This window comes from Mesoplodon densirostris, chromosome 19, assembly GCF_025265405.1.
Source record: "Mesoplodon densirostris isolate mMesDen1 chromosome 19, mMesDen1 primary haplotype, whole genome shotgun sequence".
Lineage (NCBI taxonomy): Eukaryota > Metazoa > Chordata > Mammalia > Artiodactyla > Ziphiidae > Mesoplodon > Mesoplodon densirostris.
In genome coordinates, this window is record NC_082679.1 from 18,363,734 (window position 1) to 18,386,210 (window position 22,477).

Below are 22,477 nucleotides of genomic sequence, written 5' to 3' on the forward strand. Positions count from 1 at the left end.
ACTGCAGGGGGCTTGGGTTCAATCCCTGGTCGGGGAACTAAGGTCCCACATGCCACGTGGCTCAGCCAAAAGAATAAAAAAGAAAGTGAAGGTAAAGAGCTTTAGCAGAAACTTAAGAAACAATGGAATTGTATGAAAAAAATAATAACATGAAACTTCCTAGGAAATTAACTGTGAGAGGGAATTGACTGCAACAAGGTAAAACTTCAGCCATGTGGTAGAAAAGCTGGATGTACAATGAACCAAAGGTCTTAAAGAATTGGGGAAAAAATTGTGAAACAAATCCACATTATTTTCCCTGAGGGGGGAAAAAAACCTTATGATAATTGGTTGAACACTCACTCTGCTGGGGAAAAGCAAAACAAGAAGAAACCACAGCTTCAAGAAAAGAAATGTGCACCAAGGGCCAAAAATAAACTGAAGTAGATTTCTGACCCTCAGCAAGGATCCTCATGCCCAGATGTTCCAAACTCAGCATTTGACAGAGGCCCAAGAAGCCCACGGGATCCTCTGCATTGACAGAATGCTGACGCTTAATGCATAACGTTCTGCAGTTCTCACAGTTCTGTGAAGAGGAGTGCCAGTACTAACCCATTTTACAGATTCAGAACTCAATGCTTGGAGAGAGGCTAAGTAACTCTGAGACCATGTGGCTGGTGTGGGCTCACAGGACCCTCCCACTCCCTACCACCACCACCACCCCACCCTGCTTTCCTCAGTGGTTTCTGTTAGAATATCAGCCCTCTGGGGCAACCTTGACCCAGGGAGCCTTCTGTAGGGCTCTGCAAGTACAGATGGGCCAGACCTACCTCTGAGTGCTGCACTGTTGGCAAATGCTTAAGGGGTGCCTCAAGCAAGCCTGTGGGCAGGTCCTGCCTCCGTGCTCTGGAGAGACAGCCCGTGAATGAGCACTCTGCTCGGGCCCTGGCCATGGCCGACAAGAGGGTCAGGTGCCCCGATGAGCAGGCATGGCCCCATCAAGGGGGGCAGGTAACAAACTTCTACATCAGGACCCTGACTCTGGGAAAGCAAAGGTCCCCCACATTCTCAGTACGCTTTAAGAGATGACCCTGAGAAATCTGCCCTCCTCTCAGGTCTGCCTGTCCCAAAGTGCTCCCACAGTAAACCTCAGTGACTCACCAACTCTGTCCTGTGACCTTTGGTCTCATTTGGATATCTGGGATGCTGTTAAATCTACCCCAGTGCAAAACTGCCGGAGGAGATGGGCGATAAGCAACGCTTCAGGCTGGGCTCTTCCGTCCCAGATACGGTCTCAGCAGGGGCCAGACAAGCTTGGTCAGAACCAGTGGGAGGCAGACCAAGGACCTTGGAGGAAATTCCTCAGTGGGGAGGGAAAGAGATTTCTCCTTATAGGATGTAGCTGATCTGGGGGGAATCTGGTTAATTTTAAAACAAACTGGTCTGGACACAAATGAGCAAAATAAAAACAGTTTGGAGAGAAACTGGCTGCTCGACCCTCCCTTTTTTGTGTGGCGTATCCAAGCTTCATTGCTTAAAAAAAAAAGGTGTTTAATAATTACCTTTGTTGACCTCTGTACCTTATGGCTTCTTCCTCTCCTGGGCACGAGACATGGCCATTCCTAGGGCACTACTGTGCAGAGGAAGGTGGTCAGCTGCCCCGGGCAGGTCCCTGGGCTCCTCGAGGTCAAGGAGAAGGTAAGGCCACCAGCTGATGGGAAGGCTGGCTGATCCCCTGGCCAGGGACCCGAGAGGGACTTCATCTGGAGAAAGGGAACAGGGAATGAGCACTAACTAGTTCAGCCTTGAACTGATTTTCCTCAGCAACGTTCCTGGCATCACTCAATGAAAAAATATCTATACCGTGGATCTATTGTGTGAGGTGCCTGAATTACTTGGGAAGTAATTATGAGAAAAGCCTTCCTTCCTCAGACTTGACTCCACTAAGGATAGTCCAGTATGTTTGTAAATATTTCTTTTTAAAAGCCTTTGAAAAAATGAGGTTGGGCTGTAGAATGACTTTCAGGCGTGTCACTGCTGAGGGTTAGGGCACATAGGATAGGTGAGGGGGCACGGGGGTACCGGAGTAGTTTGGAAAAGAGCTTGGAACCCCAGTTGCCCAGGGTCTGAACGGCAGTCAAAATTTTGCTGGGACTGAGCAAATTATCCCTAAGGAGTCGACAGCTGCATTTTCCCCAAACTGTAGCTAATCATCTGCTCATAGAATCAGTTCCCACAACCCAGGCGCGACAGCTGAGCCCCCATTTGCATCTTGTCCGATAGAGCATTTGCTGAGTGAACACCCATGTCCTCCTTGCAGCCTCCTAGAATTGGCAGCGGGTGGAAAATGGAAGAGACAAGCCTGAGAAAAAGGAGAGAGGATGAGAAGTCAATCCAGAGCATCGAACACAAGACCACAAATCTCCAAAAGGAGGTAAGGCCGTCCTTAGGGGCAGACCCTTCCCAGGTCCAGCCACGGGGCGCACAGCCAAGTCCCCCCACCCTGTCTCTGATCGAACAATTCCTTGTACTCACCTCTTTCTCTCTCGCCAGTGAACTCAGCATATTCTTGTGAGGTTAATACATGTTTGCTTCTGTGTGCTGGGTAAGCACCTGGAGGGGTGGCTGTTTGCTCAGACCAGTGGCCTTTTCTGGGATGGTCAGAGAGGACTTCTGATGTGGAGTCCCCTCTACAGCACCTTCACCAAATGTTGGTCCCTCTTATGTTTGAATACCTCCAGAGATAGGGAAATCCTATTCCTTCTTTTTTTTTAAACATCATTATTGGAGTATGATTGCTTTACAGTGGTGTGTTAGTTTCTGCTTTATAACAAAGTGAATCAGATATACATATACATATGTTCCCATATCTCTTCCCTCTTGCGTCTCCCTCCCACCCTCCCTATCCCACCCCTCTAGGTGGTCACAAAGCACCGAGCTGATCTCCCTGTGCTATGCGGCTGCTTCCCACTAGCTATCCATTTTACATTTGGTTGTTTATATAAGGACATGGGGAGGGGGAAGGGTAAGTTGGGACAAAGTGAGAGAGTGGCATGGACTTAGATATACTGAATCAGACTATTTTATTCCTTTAAAAATTTTTTTCTTGATTCACGTATGATTTACATAGAGTGAAACGCACATCTCTTCAGTGTTCAGTTTGAAGTGTTTGACAAACTGGTCGCCCCAGAAAGTTCCCTCTTGCCCCTTTCCAGGAGGCCCCCACCCTCCGAGTTCTATCTCTGCAGAGTAATTTTCCCTGTTGTGGAATTTCATAGGACAGAATCATACAGGGTGTGTGTGAGCAGGGTCTCGTTGGTAGGAAGCTCATATTCTACAGAATGGCATGAGAGAAAGCTCACAGCCCCCGAGTGTTTCTGTCCCTAGAGGCCTTGCTGCTCACCCCCTCACCCCCACTCCCCTGGCCAGAAGCCCCAAACCCTGACTTCACTCTTTGTCTTGGGGGAGAAGTTCCGTTCTGCTCTGCCCACCTAAGAGGCGAGTCCCAAGGGCCTTTCCTGTTGGTGATTGATTGTCAAATCAGCCTTTATTTACCATCTGGGCACCTTTGTCAAGGGTGGTAAGGGTTGGCGCATGGAACCTCAGCCGGGCCTAGGAACCATACTGGATGTGAACCCTGGGCAGTAACGGAATCTTTCTGTTCCTCTACTTTTTCCTCTGTAAAATGGGTATGATAATGGCGTACCCGACTCATGAGGCTGTTGTGAGGATTAGTTGACTTACAAGCGAAGCCCCAGGAGCAGCTCCCTGGTGCTCCCCCTGCAACAGCACAGGGTGAAGGTGCCTGGGACACTTGGGGCCACCCTGGCCACACCCAGAGTGGAAGGGAGGGAGGGAGGAAGAGGGCTGCGTCTGGGCCTCTTAAGCCCCGCCGGCGGCAGCACTAACTCTCCTCTCCCCTTCTCCACACCCGAGCTGGGCCTGTTCAGCGGCATCTGCATCATCGTGGGCACCATCATCGGCTCCGGGATTTTCATTTCCCCCAAGTCTGTGCTCAGCAACATGGAAGCCGTGGGACCCTGTCTCATCATATGGGCGGCTTGTGGGATTCTTGCGACACTGGGTAACAAAGATGCCCCGCCCTGGCGAACACCTTCTGTTGAGTGTGGGGCTGCTATTGGAGCTCTATCTGTGCCTGGTCTTGCTGCTGCCTGGATCCCCTTCAATGCTTGTGCACAGATAGGTGTAAATCGGGCTTCACAGAACGTCCAATGGCCAGAGTTCAGGATGAGAGTCACCGTGATGGGCTCCGGGAGCGTGTCCCCCATGGGGGAGAGGGGTTCCCTCGACCAGGGCAATGCCTCACGAGGGCCCCGGGGCCCCCTTCCTCTCTGTATTCCAGGCGCTCTGTGCTTTGCGGAGCTTGGCACGATGATCACCAAGTCGGGGGGCGAGTACCCTTACCTGATGGAAGCCTTTGGCCCCATTCCTGCCTATCTCTTTTCCTGGACCAGCCTGTTCGTCATAAAGCCCTCGTCCTTTGCCATCATCTGTCTCAGCTTCTCTGAGTACGTTTCTGCGCCCTTCTACTCAGGCTGCAGCCCTCCTCAAGTGGTCATTAAACTCCTGGCTGCCGCTGCCATCTGTGAGTACGTGTGTGAAACACTGGGCGGGGGTCAGAAGAGACCTGGCACAGGTGGTGTGGGGAGACTCGGCTCCTGCACAGCCAGCAAGAGGCCGAGTGGGCCTGGAGGCGCTGGTGAGGAGCCGGGCCAGGTCTAGTCTTGGGCCCAAGCCTGATGCCCTTGGCCGTCCAGTCCCTGCTCTGCGGGGCCATCGGAGCTGTCAGGGACGGCTGGCAGCAGGCTGTCCCACAGGGGTCCGGCTGCTTCTCCATTGCTCTTGGGGGGAGGCAGCCAGGCTGGCTTTCAAAGGTGCATTTGATGGATATGGCGGTGGAGAGGGGAGGCTGGAGGGGTGGGCCTGGGAGTGGAAAGGAGACTCTTTCCAGGGCCTTAAGAAAGGAGGGAGATGTCGAGCCCACAGACACAGAATGTCACCCACCTCCGACTTCCCCAGTGCTCATAACCACGGTGAACGCGCTGAGCGTGCGGCTGGGGAGCTACGTCCAGAACGTGTTCACAGCGGCCAAGATGGTGATCGTGGTCGTCATCATCATCAGCGGACTTGTCCTCCTGGCCCAAGGTGACCTTTGGCTGGAGGGGAGTGTGGTGCCACACAGAACAGACCATTTGGAAGTCTTGCTCCTAAGCGTATCTTTAAGGCAGGAATTTAACAGAAACAATCTTTAGTTTCCCAGTTTTTCAGAGTGTGTTTGATAACCTGAGGTCATTTGATAACCCTGCCTTCACAGGCAGATGATGCCAAGTCCCAGTCTGGTCAGCTGACACCCACTTTTCACGGTCTGGCTTAATTACAGGAAGTACAAGGAATTTTGAAAATTCTTTCGAGGGCACAAAACTGTCTTTGGGAGCCATCGGTCTGGCGTTTTATAATGGACTCTGGGCGTATGATGGATGGTAAGATGGCACACGTCTGGCTGTGGGTTTCTTTAGGCTATTTTACTGAAACCGTGTGGAAAGCAATGACTTCTCCTTTTGGGGGTTTGGTGGGAGCCTGACATTTACCTTTGCATCTCCCTTTTGTTAAGCACCCCGCCCTTCACGCTTCTGTTCTCCTCGGACCCCAGAGACACTGAGGCACCTGCCCCTTTTCCATTCGCTCACGTGCCAGCAGCCCTTGACACAGTGTCCCGTGAGCCCGCAGTGGTGGGACCCTGTGCCAGAAGCTTCACCAGACACACACAGGCTCAGCTGGCTTGGAGGCAGTGAGGGCTGCCAGGCACTGGACAAGGCATATGTTCAGTAGCACTTCTATTTCCACCTTGCAAACACTAGGTTTAGTCGATGAGATTCTGTTTATGTCCAGTGGCCATCCGGGACACTGGTCTTTCCCTCATGCAGAGCATCCGCAGGCTTCATTCCCTTTTCAGACAAAGAATCTTCCATTTTTTTCAAAGCACACTGGGGGCTCATTACTCCCGATACTTGTTGAAAATTCACACGATTCCCATGGAGGGCAAAGACCTACCAACTGAAAGATGTGCAGATCTCAGTAGTCCCACCACCACCAGGTCTCTCTCCGAAAGACATTGCTCCGAAATTCCTACAAGGGGCATTTTCTCTGTGATGGAGTAGCTTAAATTCGACCTACATTTATTATTTTGTGTTTCATTATCTTAGCAAAGAAAGTCAAAGTTATGTTACTCACGTTACTTTTTTTCCCCTCTAGGAATCAACTCAACTATATTACAGAAGAACTTAGAAACCCTTTCAGGTAAGAAAGCTGAGTCAGGGCAGGAGACAGTGGACAGGTGAGGGTATTTCTCTCCCCCAACCATAAAGTGGAGCTGCTCCCCCATCATCACCCACCACCCCCTTCCACGCGGCGGATGGTTTCCTCATTTACACTCGTTAGATCTTGGTTTTGTTTGGGGTAGTAGAATGGTTGCTAAGGGGAAGGAAGAACTCTAGCTTATTTTGCTTTATAACCAATTCAATTTTACTGCCCTGGAGTCTGAGAGAGGGAGAGTTCTTTCTCATTTGAAAATGTCACATGTCCCCACTGGGACTCTGCTGTCCCACAAGCCCCCTGCTTCTGGGTGGGCCTCAGGAAGGGCAGCTGTGACCCCAGCCCACCCTAGGGAGCAGGCGGAGGGCTGGCCGGGGTGGGTGGAAGAAAGGACTAGACCAGGACAACAATCTTGTGAGTCTAACAGGATGCTCTGGTCTGACTGGGTCCCTGGGTCCCTGCCCCTCCCAGAAACCTGCCCCTGGCCATCATCATCGGGATCCCGCTGGTGACAGGGTGCTACATCCTTATGAACGTGTCCTACTTCACTGTGATGACAGCCACCGAGCTCCTGCAGTCCCAGGCTGTGGCCGTGGTGAGTGCCCAGGGTCTCTGCGGAAGGGTGCCTGGTCCGTGGGAAGGGGGACAGGCAAGGGATACGTGCTCACGTTGAAAGGCCCTCACCGCGGGGGAGGGAAATAATCGTCTAGGAGACCAGACACGGAGAGGGTGAGCAGGTTAGGGCAGTACCAGCGACCCAGCTGAGGTTCCAGGCTGCCAGCAGGTGGCAGGTCCTGCTTTCCCAGCACACCCCGCCCGCCCGGGGAAGGCACAGAGTGTAGCTGCAGCAGGGCTGGACTTCACCAGGGTTGGGGCTTTGACAGGCAGGTGTAGGGGAGAGAAAGAGCAAATGAGTCATTAAAAGAGGGAGCTATAATCATGGATTGTGGAATTCAAGCTGGGGGAGGAGGGAAGAGGACAGCGGGATGGGTGTGAGGGACAGGTGGAAAGGTGGGTGGGGTCCACGTGCCGTGCCGGAGGAGGCCGGCGGAGCTGGAGCGGGACAGGAAATGAAACTAAAAACAGGCAATGAGGTGACAAGGATGGGGGGCGTGGAGAGATGCAGCCTGGTGACGGGCCACTGACCGGAGAATAGGCGGCTCAGGTGGGAGGGAGACCAGGTCATTCCAAGGGAGGGAGAGGCAGGGGCGGCAGAGGTTGCTGAAACACCGCGAATTATGCCAGGAAGAGGTGGAGAAGAGAGGTCCATCACCATCCGCAGAGGAGGTCGTTTCCTCCCGACGGGCGCTCCACTGTTCCTCCCGGAGGTGTCGGGGAGCCCAGCTCAGCGGGGCCGCTGGGAGGGCACAGCAGCTTGCGGGGCCGGTGGCTCCTGGGGGCGCGCACGGTCTCAGGACGCACCCACTTCTCTCGCAGACGTTTGGCGACCGCGTCCTCTACCCCGCCTCGTGGGTCGTTCCACTCTTCGTGGCGTTTTCAACCATCGGCGCCGCTAACGGGACGTGCTTTACGGCGGGCAGGTAGGGCCGGGCCCCCACCCCGGGGCGGAGCGCGCACAGGGCGGCGCCAGGCCTGAGTTGGGGTGATGGAGCCGAAAGCGTGCGCGGACCGGCGCGTGGCGCGGGCCCGCGGTCCCCGAGCGAGGGAGCGAGCGAGCGGGGACAGTGCCGCCCGCCCCAGCGCAAGGCGGGGCTTCGCGACCCGGGTGAGCGAGGTTGACCCGTGGGACTTTTCACCGAATGAGCTTTCTTGAACGTCTTCTCAGGTTAATAGATACACAGTCTAGATCAGGGATTGGTAAACTTAAAGGGCAGATAGTGCAGGTTTTAGGCTTGCAGCCCGTGTAAACCTGTCATGTTCTGTCTTTGCAGTAGAAAGGCCAACAGCTGTGGTTACCGTCCACTAAAACTTCATTTACATAAACAGGCAGTTTTCCAGCCCCTGCCGAGCCTCTGGACCCTATCCGGTGTAGAGACGGTTGCTTTGGAATCCCCTTTACGATGGAGCATAGTTTCACATCACCTCCACTCACGAGCTAGTTGGGGATGGTTTTTATAAACACTGCGACAGGGGACATTCGTGAACACGTCTTTGCCCAGCTGTCCAGCGTTCTGAGTGGATAGAGTTCTGAGAGTGAAATTGCCAAACGTTAAGCACGTATACGCTTAAAAAAAGAGAGAAATACATGCCACAAAATCATTCCTTAGTGCTAGTCCTTTCAGTTCTTCGAAAGTGTTTTGGCTATTCTAGATTCTTTGCACTTCTATCTGAATTTTACAATCAGCTTATCGATTTCTACAAAAGAGCCTTCAGGGATTTTGAATAGAACTTCACCTAATGTATAGATCAATTCGGAGAGGACCGCCATTTCAAAGTACTGATTCTTCCAATCTACGGGCATGGACTATCTCCCCATTTATCTAGGTCTTCTTTTTTTCAAAAAAAATTGTTTTGAGTAGCAGCTTTCAGTATACAAACTCTTGCACATATTTTGTCAGATTTACTCTGAAATATTTCCTATTTCTTCATGCTATTGTAAATGGTATTTTCAAAAATGTAAACATTTTCAGTTTCTGATGGTTTGTTGTAGGTATATAGAAACACATTTTAAACAGCTCTACTGAGGAATAAATACCATAAAACTCACTTTGTAATTCGACAATTCAGTGATTTTAGTAAATTTACAAAGCTGTGCAAACATCATCACGATCCAATTCTAGAACATCTTCATCATTCCAGAAAGTTCCCTCATGCCTGGTATAGTTAATCCCCTTCCCACCTCCAGGTCTAGGCAACTACTGATCTGCTTCTGTTTCTATGACTTTGCTTTTTCTAGACATTTCATGTAAATGGAATGATACAGTATGACATTTGCATCTGGCTTCTTTCACTTAGCATGTTATTTTTGAGGTTCCTCTGTGTCCTAGAAGGTATCAGTTCATTCATTTTAATTGCTGAATAGTACTCCATTTTATAGATGTATATTTCACTTACCCATTCACCAGCTGATGGACATTTGGATTGTTTCCAGTTTGGGCTATTGTGAGTAATGCTGCTGTGAGCATTCATGTACATATATGTCTCTCTTTTTTTTAACGTTTAAGTGTGCTTTTATGGACATATACTCTTTTCACACAAATTCGATCATGCATTGCATTTTGGTCTGCGATTTGCGTCTTCCTTGAATTAGCGGTATATCATGAACATCCTTCCAGGTCCTCACATGTAGATCTTTTGCCTAGCAGATTCAAAAAAAGTTGTTTAACATCAGTAATATCCAGGGAGACTGAGGAAAACGATGCTCTCATCCACTGTTTATAGGGGATAAAAGCTTACATTTTGAAGGTAGAGAATGATGCACTCTCTGTCCTGAAGGAAAAAGGAAGATCCATTACAGGGCATTTTCTGTAGTAGCAGCGGATTCTGTCACTAACACCATGTCCTGTCTCGTGAAAGAGTTGAATTCCGGTGAGTCCCTGGTTCCCTCTCATTTGTCTGCTCATTGCAGAAGGACCCATAACTTATGTTAGAGATCTCTGAAAAGGCTTTTCTAGCACAAATCCATGCCCGAAAACCCAGGTACCTTCACAGTGGACCTACCCCAAGTGCCATGCGTGGCGATGTGTAAGTATCTTCTGCTTGGGGGTATTTTCTCAGTAACAGAACACTTTTAATGCTACAGAAACAAAGTTGCCTTGAGTGCAGACCTGGAGGACGCGCTTTCTTTGCAAGTTCTATGGCCTATCTGCAGAAGGATATTAGTCTGGATGAAGCTCCAGGGTGTCTCTGGGAACTCTGAGGGATGGCATTCCTACTTGTATCTCATTTGGCTCTGCTGCTAGTGATGGAGGGTCTCCTGCAGAGGCGGGGAGTGGCTGTGGCTCACCACAGGGACAAGGGCACTGGCAGCAGAAGTTCTGGGAAGTGCTCCTTGGTATGAGCCCTCCCAGAGTCTGCCATTAGCCCCACCAAAGAGCCTGTTCGTATATGTCTTTGTGTGGGCCTAAATGTTTTCATTTCTCTGGGGTAGATTCCTAGGAATAGAATTGCTGGGTCATGTAGTAACTTTGTGATTAACTTTTAAAGAAACTGCTTAACTGTTTTTTAAGTGGTTGCTCCATTTTAATTTCTGTAAACAATGCATGAGAGTTCCAGTTTCTCCACATTCTCACCAACACTTGTATTTGTCTTTTGCTTAAAGTTATTCCACTGGGTATTAGTATGTCACTGTGTTTCTTTGTTTTAATTAATTAATTTTTGGCTGTGTTGGGTCTTTGTTGCTGCATGCGGGCTTTTCTCTAGTCGCAGTGAGTGGGGGCTACTCATCGTTGCAGTGCGTGGGCTTCTCACTGCAGTGGCTTCTCTTGTTGCGGAGCACAGGCTCTAGAGCGCAGGCTCAGTAGTTGTGGCTCACGAGCTTAGTTGCTCTGTGGCATGTGGGATCTTCCTGGACCAGGGCTCAAACCCATGTCCCCTGCATTGGCAGGCAGATTCTTAACCACTGCGCCACCAGGGAACCCCTGTCATTGTGGTTTTAATTTGCATTTCCCTAATGACAAATGATACTGAGCATCTTTTTGTGTGCTTATTAGCTATTCGTATATCTTCTGGTGAAATACCTATTCAAATCTTTTGTCCATTTTAAAAATTGGGCTTCCTTTTATCTTCGTATTGAGTTGTACATGTTCATCATATATTCTAGATACATCCTTTACCAGGTATCTGATTTGCACGTATTTTCTCCCAGTCTGTGCCTTATATTCTCATTTTTTTTTTTGATCAGCTTTGGCTTCTTTTTATTCAGGAAGCATACAGTTTTTTTTTACATTCCAGAAATAAGCAAAAATAGCAGTTTTAAATATGTTACAAAGTTGGCTTTGGGGGCTAAATAAGCTTTTTGAGAGAGGGACCAACCAACTAACCTTTTCATCAAAGCACCAATGTATCTTCAGTCTTTTGCCAAGCTCCACCACAGCGGTGGCCACCTTGCATGTGCTATACACCCCAATCATGTGAAAGCTATAACGGAGAGTTGCTGCGAGTCTCTCTGCAAGGCACCAAGAACAGACAGTTCCAGCTTCCTTTCTTCAGACTGAATCAAAGTTTGGGAACTTTTCAATTGCTCTCTCAAGTAGTGCTCTCTCAGCATGAAGACTAGAATTTGTTAACACTCATATATCACAAGATACAGTATATCACTTCCAATATTCTGGAAACCGCATGGTAGAAGTTATAAATAAATGAACACTAAAATTACTTTAAGAAAGTTTTACATCATTTAGTTGGTAAGGACATTTACACGTACAACACAATTTACTATTAAACATTCTATAACTGGCTTCACATAAAGATGAAAATAATACAAAATGACCTGACATTTTCAGTTAAGTGTGGAATTAAGACTGTAGTTTTACTGTAGTCAATATCAACTTTACATATTTTTGCCAATTGCTGTGCTATGCCCTTTAAAATGGGAATTTCTTCCTCGGGGTGAAATTCCATTTGGATATGTGTTCTTGCTTTGTACAAACTACTAAAATCTGAGGGACACAGCAATATCAAAGACACAAACAGTAACTGCACAATATTATCTGCTGGATTAAGCTAATACAAGTGGACAGAATTCTTCAAGTTCCAATAGCTAATAAAGCACTATATGAAATGAACGAGGTGAAACATCTTAAGAATGAATATACTCTGCACCCAGAACATGTAGCATTTCTTTAATTCACAAATCTGCCTCATTAGGCATTTACAAAATAAATTAGTAAGATCTCAATTTGCTTGAGGCATCACACGCTCGTAATGCCTCACTTGGCCTTCCTGTTTGAGCTGGTCTAGTAAATCCTCCTTCCGTCTTTTTCTACCTACCACCAGGTACCTATCGTGGCCCACCCCATGAGACTTACTCTTAAGACCATACTTCTGGGCAGCCTGATGTATTTGCTTCCGCTCATCATTAGTCAGCTCTGTAGAGAAAGTTAAATCCGTGTGGCTCTCCGAGAGGGCGTAGTTTCTGATGATCTGTTCAGTATCTCTCTTGGCAATTTTATTTACCCTCTCTACATCAAGACCAAGCCCTGCCCGCTTATGCTGCTCTTTGACAGAGACTGGCTCCCGAATGCCCTCACCAGATTTACCTAAACCACTACCCGTCCAACCCATCTTTCTCAGCAGCTGATTTCCAATGTTATCTTCTTTGATCTGTTGTTTGTAAGCCTCCTCTGCTGAGCGACCCTGAATTTCATTTCTTGAAATCACATCTTCAGTAGCTCCTTTCTTCAAGTTGTTAATGACAGTCGGCTGGGTCTTTTTGAGGGTTTTCACAGCTTCCCCAGCAGCTTCATATTTGACAGTTTTCTTCACTTCAACTGCTTCTGCAATTACTTCACTCTCTAGAATCACCTTGCATTTCCATCGGAGTCCCATCATTCTTTCATAGACATATTCAACTGTCATTCGATTAAACTGAGCTGTGTCGTTCAGCGTGCACACAGGATTTGAAGAATTCTCATAAACTACGAGATCCTTTACATCTTTCTTCTTCCCAGATCCCCTGGTGAAGAGCCTGTTTGACATTGTGAACTTCTGACAGATGGGTAAGTGGGTTGTGTTTTTTGAAGGATTTTCAAAGCCTCATCAGCAGCTGCATGTTTACTTGTTTTTTTTTTGGTTCCACAACCTTCAGCTAAGCAGCGATCTTGCAAAAACACTTGACAACACCATGTACAATTTGGCATAATCTCATATTTGTATTCAACAGACATTTTGTTGTATGAGGCAGAATTGTTAAGGATACCAATTGCATCATTTGCATTTTCTGTAAGGATAACATTGGTCCAGTGTTTGGCAGAAGCATTAAAAATCGGCTGCCCAGGGCTTCCCTGGTGGCGCAGTGGTTGAGAGTCTGCCTGCTGATGCAGGGGACACGGGTTCGTGCCCCGGTCTGGGAAGATCCCACATGCTGCAGAGCGGCTGGGCCCGTGAGCCATGGCCACTGAGCCTGCGCGTCCAGAGCCTGTGCTCCGCAACGGGAGAGGCCACAATAGTGAGAGGCCCGCGTACCGCAAAAAAAACCACAAAAAAACGGCTGCCCAGAAGCATCTTTAGCCAGCACCACCAGCTCTTCTGGTGGTTTCAGAGCTGGAGGAAATTCATATGAAGGCATGCCAATCTGACACACCACGAGGTCCTCTCCAATCGTGTGCTTGAATTTCCGTCAGACAACCCTAACTTCACTACGTTTCTGCAAGAGTTTTACAGCTAGCTCAGTAGCTCGATCCCTGGAACCATTCTTGCTGCCAGCATAACCTGTAGTTAAGTAGATATTTTGGCATCTAACTTCACAAGCATAACCATCTGTTAGAAGTTTTTCATTTTGGGGGATGTCAGCAGGAGGGGTTTCTTTTAAAGAAGCATATATATATTCAGGATTTGTCTTACATGCCTGAATACAATGAGTTAACATATATGTGTAATTAATTTTATCAGATCCAGAAGTCATCTCTGGATTAGAAAGGTTCTTCCAGATAGTTGCTGTTAATTTTTCAATAAAATACTGCTTCTCAGCTACCACTGACTCAGGAAATACCTGTGATGGTGAAGGCTCAGGAGCTGACTGGCAGTTTGCCTGCTGTGATGTGCTGCTGGGGGCAGGGTTCCCACCGTCAAAATACATGTTGGCTGTTACAGGCTGGTCTTTTGTGAAAATAAATACTGATGAATCACAATACTGAGAATTTTCATCTTGTATGCTGAAAGAGTCTTGACTATAATCTTGGTAGATGTCTCTTGGCATGCTGACAAAATGTGTTTGTTCATTTACCTCTTTTGTTTGAGGGCCATAAAGATCTTCCTGTCTTTCATCTTTTGAACTACTAGCTACAACATGTACAGGCTCAAAACGAGGCCTCACATGGAATTTGGAACCGGCTTGCTTTTTAGGAGGATTTTGACCATCCCATGTTGAGAGGTGACGTTTTTGACCTTTGGAAGGTTTGGACAGCATCAGATCATATGAAGGCATCTCCCCAATATCAATACCTTCAGCCATTTGGAGAATTTTTGCCATCAAGCGTGGGCTGTACCTGCAGCCCAGGAAAACGTGGTTGGTCCAGGCAGCGGAGAGCGCGAGGAGCTGGTCTAGGGCAGCCCCGGGATAGCTGTGCAGGTGCCGACAGATGAAGCTGCGCCGCAGGGCCCACTGCCGGTCACTTTCGTGGCTACAGCGCCACTGCTCCAGCATTGGCTCGGGCAGGGGCGGTGGGAGGGGCGGCGGCAGCGGCGGCGGCGACAGGAAGTCGCCCTCCAGCAGCAGACGTCCGCCAGCCATCTTCTCCGCGCCCAAGCAGGGACCCCAGGGATGAAGCCGACTCGCTACGGGGGTCGGTGGGAGGGGCCGGGTGAGGAGGGGCACACCGAGGCGCCAAGACCAACTTCCAGGGGAGTGGAGTGTGTGCGTGACGGGCGACCGCTGAAAAGGCGAGCACGAGCTCGCGTCCCGGCAGCCCGGGAGCACGCCCGTTGCACTCCTCCAACTCGTGGAGGAGCAGGAGGAGGGCACCCGCCGCAGTCACACGCGCGCCGGGGAGGCCGAGCCAGGCCCCGCGCTCCGCACCTCCGGCTACCCGCAGACTCACGCAGTGCACTGGGAAGGAAAAAAAAAAAAAAAAGACACAAGCACGCTTTGCTCCCCTTCCTCTAGTCTACCTACCCGCGTGCAGCCCCGAGGTTGTGAGCTATTCTCATTTTCTTAGTGGTATTTTTGAACACCAAAGCTTTTAACTTTGACAAAGTTTATCAGGTTTTTTTTTTTTTTTTTCATGTGTCATGCTTTCGTTGTCATATCTAAGAACCTTTGCCCAACGCCAGGTCACAAAGATTTTCTCTTCTGTTTTATCTTAAATGTTTATTAGGTTTAGCTCTTACATTTAGGTATATGATCCATTTTGAGTTAATTTTATATAGTTATGTACCTGTGCAGCTTGGGGGTTGGCCAGGGACTTGTGCTATATTGAATTATGTTGGATATCATTTTTATGAGGTCAAATCTAAGATTTTTGCTAACTGGTTTTTGAGTTTTCTATCTCACATAAACAGACCTTCCTCTCTCCTTTCAAGAATGCCCACCTATGTTTTCTTCTGGCATTTTACTTTAGCTCTTTGATCAATCTAGAAAGCGTCTTGATGTGAGGCATAAATCTCACTTTTTTCCCCAAACATTTACCTGTTGTCCACCCTTTCTCCTGCTGGTTTGAAATCCAGCATTATCATTCCAATGTACTTGATTCACTTTGTTTCACTGCTAAATATTCTCCTGTGTTATTATCTTACTTATTACATGTTTCACAGCTTCAGTAATGTAAAATCTGGTAGGACTGGTGCTCCCACATCAGACTTCTCCTTGCCTGTTTAGCATTCCAGGTGCACTTACAGTAATTTTGTCCAGTTCCGAAAAGTCATGCTTGCATCTTCAGTGCATGGAATTTATATATTGATTTGTGGAGAACTGACGGAATTTAAAGAGTGAATTCACAGCATCATCTTGAGTCTAAGCCTCCCCTCCATCTAGCAATTCCTTTCCTCCCAGTTTCACTGACTTGTTCTGGGAATTAATACTATGTTTATATCTTTTCAAAGTTCAAAAAGTAGTTTTTAAAAATGAGTCTTTTTGGCCTGTGTATTCCTGACTTCTGATGTTATTGTATTGTACTCAGAAAGTGTGATCTTTACAATATTACTTCTTCAGAAGTTTTAAGACTTCCCTTGTGGCTTACTGCCATTTTTATAAGTGTTCCCATGGTCTTGAAAATAATGTGTATTCTACTAACTTCTAGGTTTTTATGTTATCATTAAGCTTGTACCTTGACTGTTCAATCTTATGCACGCACAGTAGTTTTGTCAAGCTTTGCCTCCTATGTTTCATGGGCTCCTGTTTTTTTAAAATTTATTGAGGTATAGTTGATTTATAATACTGTATGTCCCACGGGTAAAAGTCCCAGATGTACAACATAGTAATTCACAATATTTAAAGATTATACTCCATTTATAGTTATTATAAAATATTGGCTATATTCCCTGTGCTGTACAGTAAGTATATCCTTGTAGCTTATTTTATACATTGTAGTCTGTACCTCTTAAACCTCTCCCCACTTTCCTCTCCCCATTGGTAACCACTAATTTGTTCTCTATATTTGTGAGTCTGTTTCTTTTTTGTTAAATTCACTAGTTTGGGGCCTCCCTGGTGGTGCAAGTGGTTGAGAGTCCGCCTGCCGATGCAGGGGATACGGGTTCGTGCCCCGGTCTGGGAGGATCCCATATGCCGCGGAGCGGCTGGGCCCGTGAGCCATGGCCGCTGAGCCTGCGCGTCCAGAGCCTGTGCTCTGCGGCGGGGGAGGCCACAACAGTGAGAGGCCCGCATACCGCAAAAAAAAAAAAAAAAAAAAAAAAAAAATTCACTAGTTTGTTTTATTTTTTAGATTCCACATATAAGTGACAGCGTACAGTATTTGTCTTTCTCTGTATGACTTATTTCACTAAGCATAATACCTACCCTCCAGCTATATCCACATTGTTGAAAAATTTCATTCTTTATTATGGCTGAGTAGTATTCCATTGTGTATATATGTGTGTAAGTGTGTGTGTGTGTATATATGTATATCATACTTTCTTTATCTGTTCATCTGTTTATGGACACTTAGGTAGCTTCCATAGCTTGGCTATTGTAAATAGTGCTGCTATGAACATTGAAATCCATGTATCTTTTTGAATTAAGTGTTTTTGTTTTCTTCAGTGTTTTTGTTTTCTTCAGATATATACCCAGGAATGGAATTGCTGGGTCATATGATAATTCTATTTTTAGTTTTTTAAAAATATTTAATTTATTTATTTGTTTATTTGGTTGCACCAGGTCTTAGTTGCAGCACGTGGGCTCCTTAGTTGCGGCCAGTGGGCTCCTTAGTTGCAGCCAGCGGGCTCCTTAGTTGCGGCTCATGGGCTCCTTAGTTGCGACTTTCTGGCTCCTTAGTTGTGGCACATGAACCCTTAGTTGCAGCGTGCATGTGGGATCAAACCCAGGCCCCCTGCACTGGGAGCACAGAGTCTTAACCACTGCGCCACCAGGGAAGTTCCTCTATTTTTAGTTTTTTGAGGAACCTTCATACTGTTTTCCACAGTGGCTGCACCAGTTTACATTCCCATCAACAATGTACTAGGGCTCCCTTTTCTCCACATCCTTGCCAACATGTGTTGTGGTCTTTTTGATGATAGCCATTCTGACAGGTGCGAGGTGATAGATATCTCATTGTGGTTTTGATTTGCATTTCTCTAATGATTAGTGATGTTGAACATCTTTTCATGTCTGTTGGCCATCTGTATGCCTTCTTTATAAAAATATCTATTCAGTTCTTCTGCCCTTTTTTTTTTTTTTTTTTTTTTTTTTTTTGGCGATACACGGGCCTCTCACTGTTGTGGCCTCTCCCATTGTGGAGCACAGGCTCCGGACGTGCAGGCTCAGCGGCCATGGCTCACGGGCCCAGCCGCTCCACGGCATGTGGGATCTTCCCGGACTGGGGCACGAACCCGTGTCCCCTGCATCGGCAGGCAGACTCTCAATCACTGCGCCACCAGGGAAGCCCTTCTGCCCATTTTTTAATCAGATTGTTTTTATGATGTTGAGTTGTATGAGCTGTTTATATATTTTGGATATTAACCCCTTATTGATCATATCATTTGCAAATATATTCTCCCGTTCAGTGGGTTGTCTTTTTGTTTTGTCAGTGGTTTCATTGCTGTGCAAAAGCTTTTAAATTTAGTTCCCATTTGTTTATTTTTGCTTTTGTTTCCTTTTCCTTAGGGGACAGATCCAAAAAGATCTTGCTACAATTTATGTCAAAGAGTGTTCTGCCTATGTTTTCTTCTAGGAGTTTTGTGGTTTCTGGTTTTACATTTAGGTATTTAATCCATTTTGAGTCTATGTTTGTATATGGTATGAGAAAATGTTCTAATTTCATTCTTTTACATGTAGCTGTCCAGTTTTCCCAGCACCACTTATTGAAGAGACTGTCTTTTCTCCATTGTATATTCTTGCCTCCTATGTTGTAGATTAATTAACCATAAGCATGTGGATTTATTTCTTGGCTCTCTATTCTGTTCCATTGATCTGTGTGTCTGTTTTTGTGCCAGTACCATACTGTTTTGAAAACTGTAGCTTTGTAGTATAGTCTAAAGTCAGAGAGTGTGGTGTCTCCAGCTCTGTTCTTCTTTCTCAAGATTGTTTTGACTATTTGGGGTCTTTTGTGTTTCCATACAAATTTAAAAATTATTTGTTCTAGTTCTGTGAAAAATGCCATTGGTATTTTGATAGGGATTGCATTGAATCTGTAGATTTGCCTTGGGTAGTATGGTCATTTAAACAATATTAATTATTCCAATCCATGAACGTGGTGTATCTTTCCATCTGTTAGTGTTGTATTCAATTTCTTTCATCTATGTCTCATAGTTTTCTGAGTATAGGTCTTTTACCTCCTTAGGTAAGTTTATTTCTAGGTGTGTTATTCTTTTTTTTAAATGCAATTGTAAATGCTGTTGTTTCCTTAATTTCTCTTTCTGATAGTTTGTTGTTAGTGTATAGAAATGCAACAGATTTCTGTATATTGACTTTGTATCTTGTAACTTTACCAAATTCACTGATAAACTCTAGTAGTATTTATTTTTATTTTTATTTTGTAGTGTATTTAGGATTTTCTATGTATAGTATCATGTTGTCTGCAGACAGTCACTGTTTTACTTCTTCCTTTCCAATTCGGATTCCCTTTCTTTCATTCTCTTTCTTTCTTTCTGTCTGACTGCTGTCATTTGGACTTCCAATAACATGTTGAATAAAAGTGGCAAGAGTGGGCATCCTTGTCTTGTTCCTGATCTTAGAGGAAATGTTTTCAGCTTTTCACCATTGAGTATGATGTTAGCTGTGGGCTTATCATATATGGCCTTTATTATGTTGAGGTGTGTTTTCTCTCTACTCACTTTCTGGAGAGTTTTTGTCATAAGTGGTTGTTGAATTTTGCATCTATGTTCATCAGTGATATTGGCCTGTAATTTTCTTTTTTTGTGAGATCTTTGTCTGGCTTTGGTATCAGGGTGATGCTAGCCTCACAGAATGAGTTCAGAAGCATTCCTCTGTATTTTTTGGAATTGTTTGAGAATGATAGGTGTTAGCTCTTCTCTAAATGTTTGGTAGAATTCACTTGTGAAGGCACTTGGTCCTGGACTTTTCTAAATTACTGATGCAATTTCATTATTGGTAATTGGTCTGTTCATATTTTCTATTTCTTCCTGATTCAGTCTTGGGAGATTGTACAGTTCTAGGAATTTGTCAATTTGTACTTGGTTGTCCATTTTATTGGCATATACTTGTTCATAGTAATCTCTTATGATCCTTTGTATTTCTGTGGTGTCGCTGATAACTTTTCCTTTTTCAATTATGATGATAGTGATTTGGGCCCTCTTTTTTTCTTGATGAATCTGGCTAAAGGTTTATTGAGTTTATCTTTTTAAAGAAATGGCTCTTAGTTTCACTGATCTTTTCCTTTTTTAAAATTTATTTATTTATTTAATTTTTGGCTGCATTGGGTCTTCATTGCTGTGCATGGGCTTTCTCTAGTTGCGGCACGTGGGGGCTACTCTTCATTGTGGTGCACATGCTTCTCATTGTAGTGGCTCCTCTTGTTGAAGAGCATGGGCTCTAGGCATGTGGGCTTCAGTAGCTGTGGCATGTGGGCTCAGTAGTTGTGGTTTGCGGGCTCTAGAGCACAGACTCAGTAGTTGTGGCGCATGGGCTTAGTTGCTTCGCAGCATGTGGGACCTTCCCGGACCAGGGCTTGAACCCATGTCCCCTGCATTTGCAGGTGGATTCTTAACCACTGTGCCACCAGGGAAGTCCCTCATTGATCTTTTCTATTTTTCTTTTTTAATCTCTATTTCATTTATGTCTGCTCTGATATTTATTATTTCTTTCCTTCTACTAACTTTGGGTTTCATTTGTTCTTTCTCTAGTCCTTTTAGGTGTAAAATTAAGTTGTCTGAGAGTCTTCTCATTTCCTGAGGTAGGCAGTATAAACTTCCCTCTTATAACTGCTTTTGCTGCATCCCATAGATTTTGGATCATTGTGTTTTCATTTTCATTTGTCTCCAGGTATTTTTCGATTTCCTCTTTGATTTCTTTAGTGATCCATTGGTTGTTTAGTAGCATATTGTTTAGCCTCCGCATGTTTCTGTTTTTTTCAGTTTTTCTCTTGTAGTTGATTTGTCTCATAGCATTGTGGTCACAAAAGATGCTCACTATGATTTAAATTTTCTTAAATTTACCAAGGCTTGTTTTGTGGTCTAGCATGTGATCGCTCCTGGAGAACACTGCATGTGCACCTGAAAAGAATGTGTATTGTGCTGTTTCGGGATGGAATGTTCTGTATATATTGTCCATCTGGTCTAATGTGTCATTTAAGGCCAGTGTTTCCTTATTGATTTTCTGTCTGGATGATCCGTCCATTGATGTAAGTGGGGTGTTTAAGTCCCCTACTATTATTGTGTTACTGTCATTTTCTCCTTTTATGTATGTTAATATTTGCTTTATATATCTAGGTGCTCCTATGTTGAGTGCACATTTATTTACCATTGTTATATCTTCTTGGATTGATCCCTTGATTGTTATGTAATGTCCTTGTCTCTTGTAACAGTCTTTATTTTAAAGTCTATTTTGTCTGATATAAGTATTGCTACACAGCTTTTGTTTTGATTTACATTTGCATGGAATACCTTCTTCCATCCACTCACTTTCAATCTGTATCTTTAGATCTGAAGTGAGTCTCTTGTAGGCAGCACATATATGGGTCTTGTTTTTGTATCCATTCAGCCATTCTGTGTCTTTCCATTTGAGCATTTAGTCCATATACATTTAAAGCAATTATTGATAGGTATGTTCTTACTGCCATTTTGTTATTCGTTTTGGGGTTGTTTTTGTAGGTCTTTTTTGTTCCTTTTTTGTTCTCATCTCTTGTGATTAGATGACTATCTTTAGTGTTATGTTTTAATTCATTTTTCTTTTTTATGTGTGTATGTAGTATAGATTTTTGGTTTGTATTTATGTGAAGTTTATATATAGCAAACTATATATATATATATATATATATATATGATTATTTTAAGTTGCTGATCTCTTAATTTCAAATGCATTTAACAACCCTGCATTTGTACATTCCTCCCCTTACGATTACTGTTTTTGACATGTTTTACATCTAATTGTTTTGTGTATTTTTTAACTGCTTATTGTGGATATAGATGGTTTTACTACTTTTGTCTTTTAACCTTCCTACTAGCTTTGTACATGGTTGATTTTCTACCTTTACTGTATATTTGCAAGGACTTCTGTTTTTTATATCTTCTGACTGTTCTCTTTTTCAGTAGGAATACTCCCTCTTTTGCCTTAAATTCTGATACTGATATTGCTGAATCAGCTGTCTTTCAGGCTGCTACTTTTGGTAACATGTCCCATCCCTTTTATTGTCTACTTTTCAGTGTCATGGGCTGTGGCTTGTGTCTCTTTCAACAAACCCAACCCGAGAGTCTCCAGCTGGGCAAGTGGAATCCGATCACACTGGATGTGATTACTGCTAGATTAATTTCTAACATACTCCTTTGTGTTTTCTTGGCTTAAAAAATCTTACCCTGATTTATTAACCATCAAATGTCCTTTATTCCTTTTTTTTCTTCCGCTGATGTGGATGGAAGTTATATTTCTATTCTTTTAGCAATTACCTTTAAAATTTAACATGAATACCTAGTAGAGCCTATCAGTATCTCAGTTCTCTTCCCTCTCTTGCAAGGGCTCTCCCTTTCATATCATCTAGTGTATCAGCTACACCTTGTTTATAATCCCAACCAACCCTCCAAAAAAAGTCCATCATGACAGAAATAAAAAATCCAATACTTACATACATACCAAATGGGCTTTACTGCTATTTCCTTAATGTTGCTTCTTCAATCAATTCCTTCTCAGTTCAGTGTCCTCTTTGGTCGTAGATTTTTTAATAGTTTCCAACAAGGACTGAAGAACTGTAAATGTCTCACAGTTATTATCTACAAATGTATT

At 45.1% G+C, this 22,477-nt stretch overlaps 2 protein-coding genes across 2 annotated transcripts in view; one reads left to right on the forward strand and one right to left on the reverse strand.

The window, feature by feature from the left end:
• Window positions 1-2,326: 2,326 nt before the first annotated feature.
• The window catches only part of SLC7A9 (solute carrier family 7 member 9), a 32,582-nt gene continuing 12,431 nt past the window's right edge, over window positions 2,327-22,477 (forward strand). Inside the window, exons 1-8 of the mRNA XM_060083663.1 lie at window positions 2,327-2,413; window positions 3,916-4,063; window positions 4,343-4,585; window positions 5,020-5,145; window positions 5,381-5,480; window positions 6,253-6,297; window positions 6,784-6,907; window positions 7,750-7,853. Coding sequence (XP_059939646.1) covers window positions 2,327-2,413; window positions 3,916-4,063; window positions 4,343-4,585; window positions 5,020-5,145; window positions 5,381-5,480; window positions 6,253-6,297; window positions 6,784-6,907; window positions 7,750-7,853 — 977 coding nt within the window. The remainder of the gene's footprint in view (window positions 2,414-3,915; window positions 4,064-4,342; window positions 4,586-5,019; window positions 5,146-5,380; window positions 5,481-6,252; window positions 6,298-6,783; window positions 6,908-7,749; window positions 7,854-22,477) is intronic.
• On the reverse strand, window positions 12,109-14,680 carry LOC132479933 (NF-kappa-B-repressing factor-like). Its single transcript, XM_060083662.1, is given in 3 exon segments — window positions 12,109-12,890; window positions 12,893-13,212; window positions 13,422-14,680. Coding segments are annotated over 3 exon segments (2,346 nt in total). The 5' UTR covers window positions 14,666-14,680.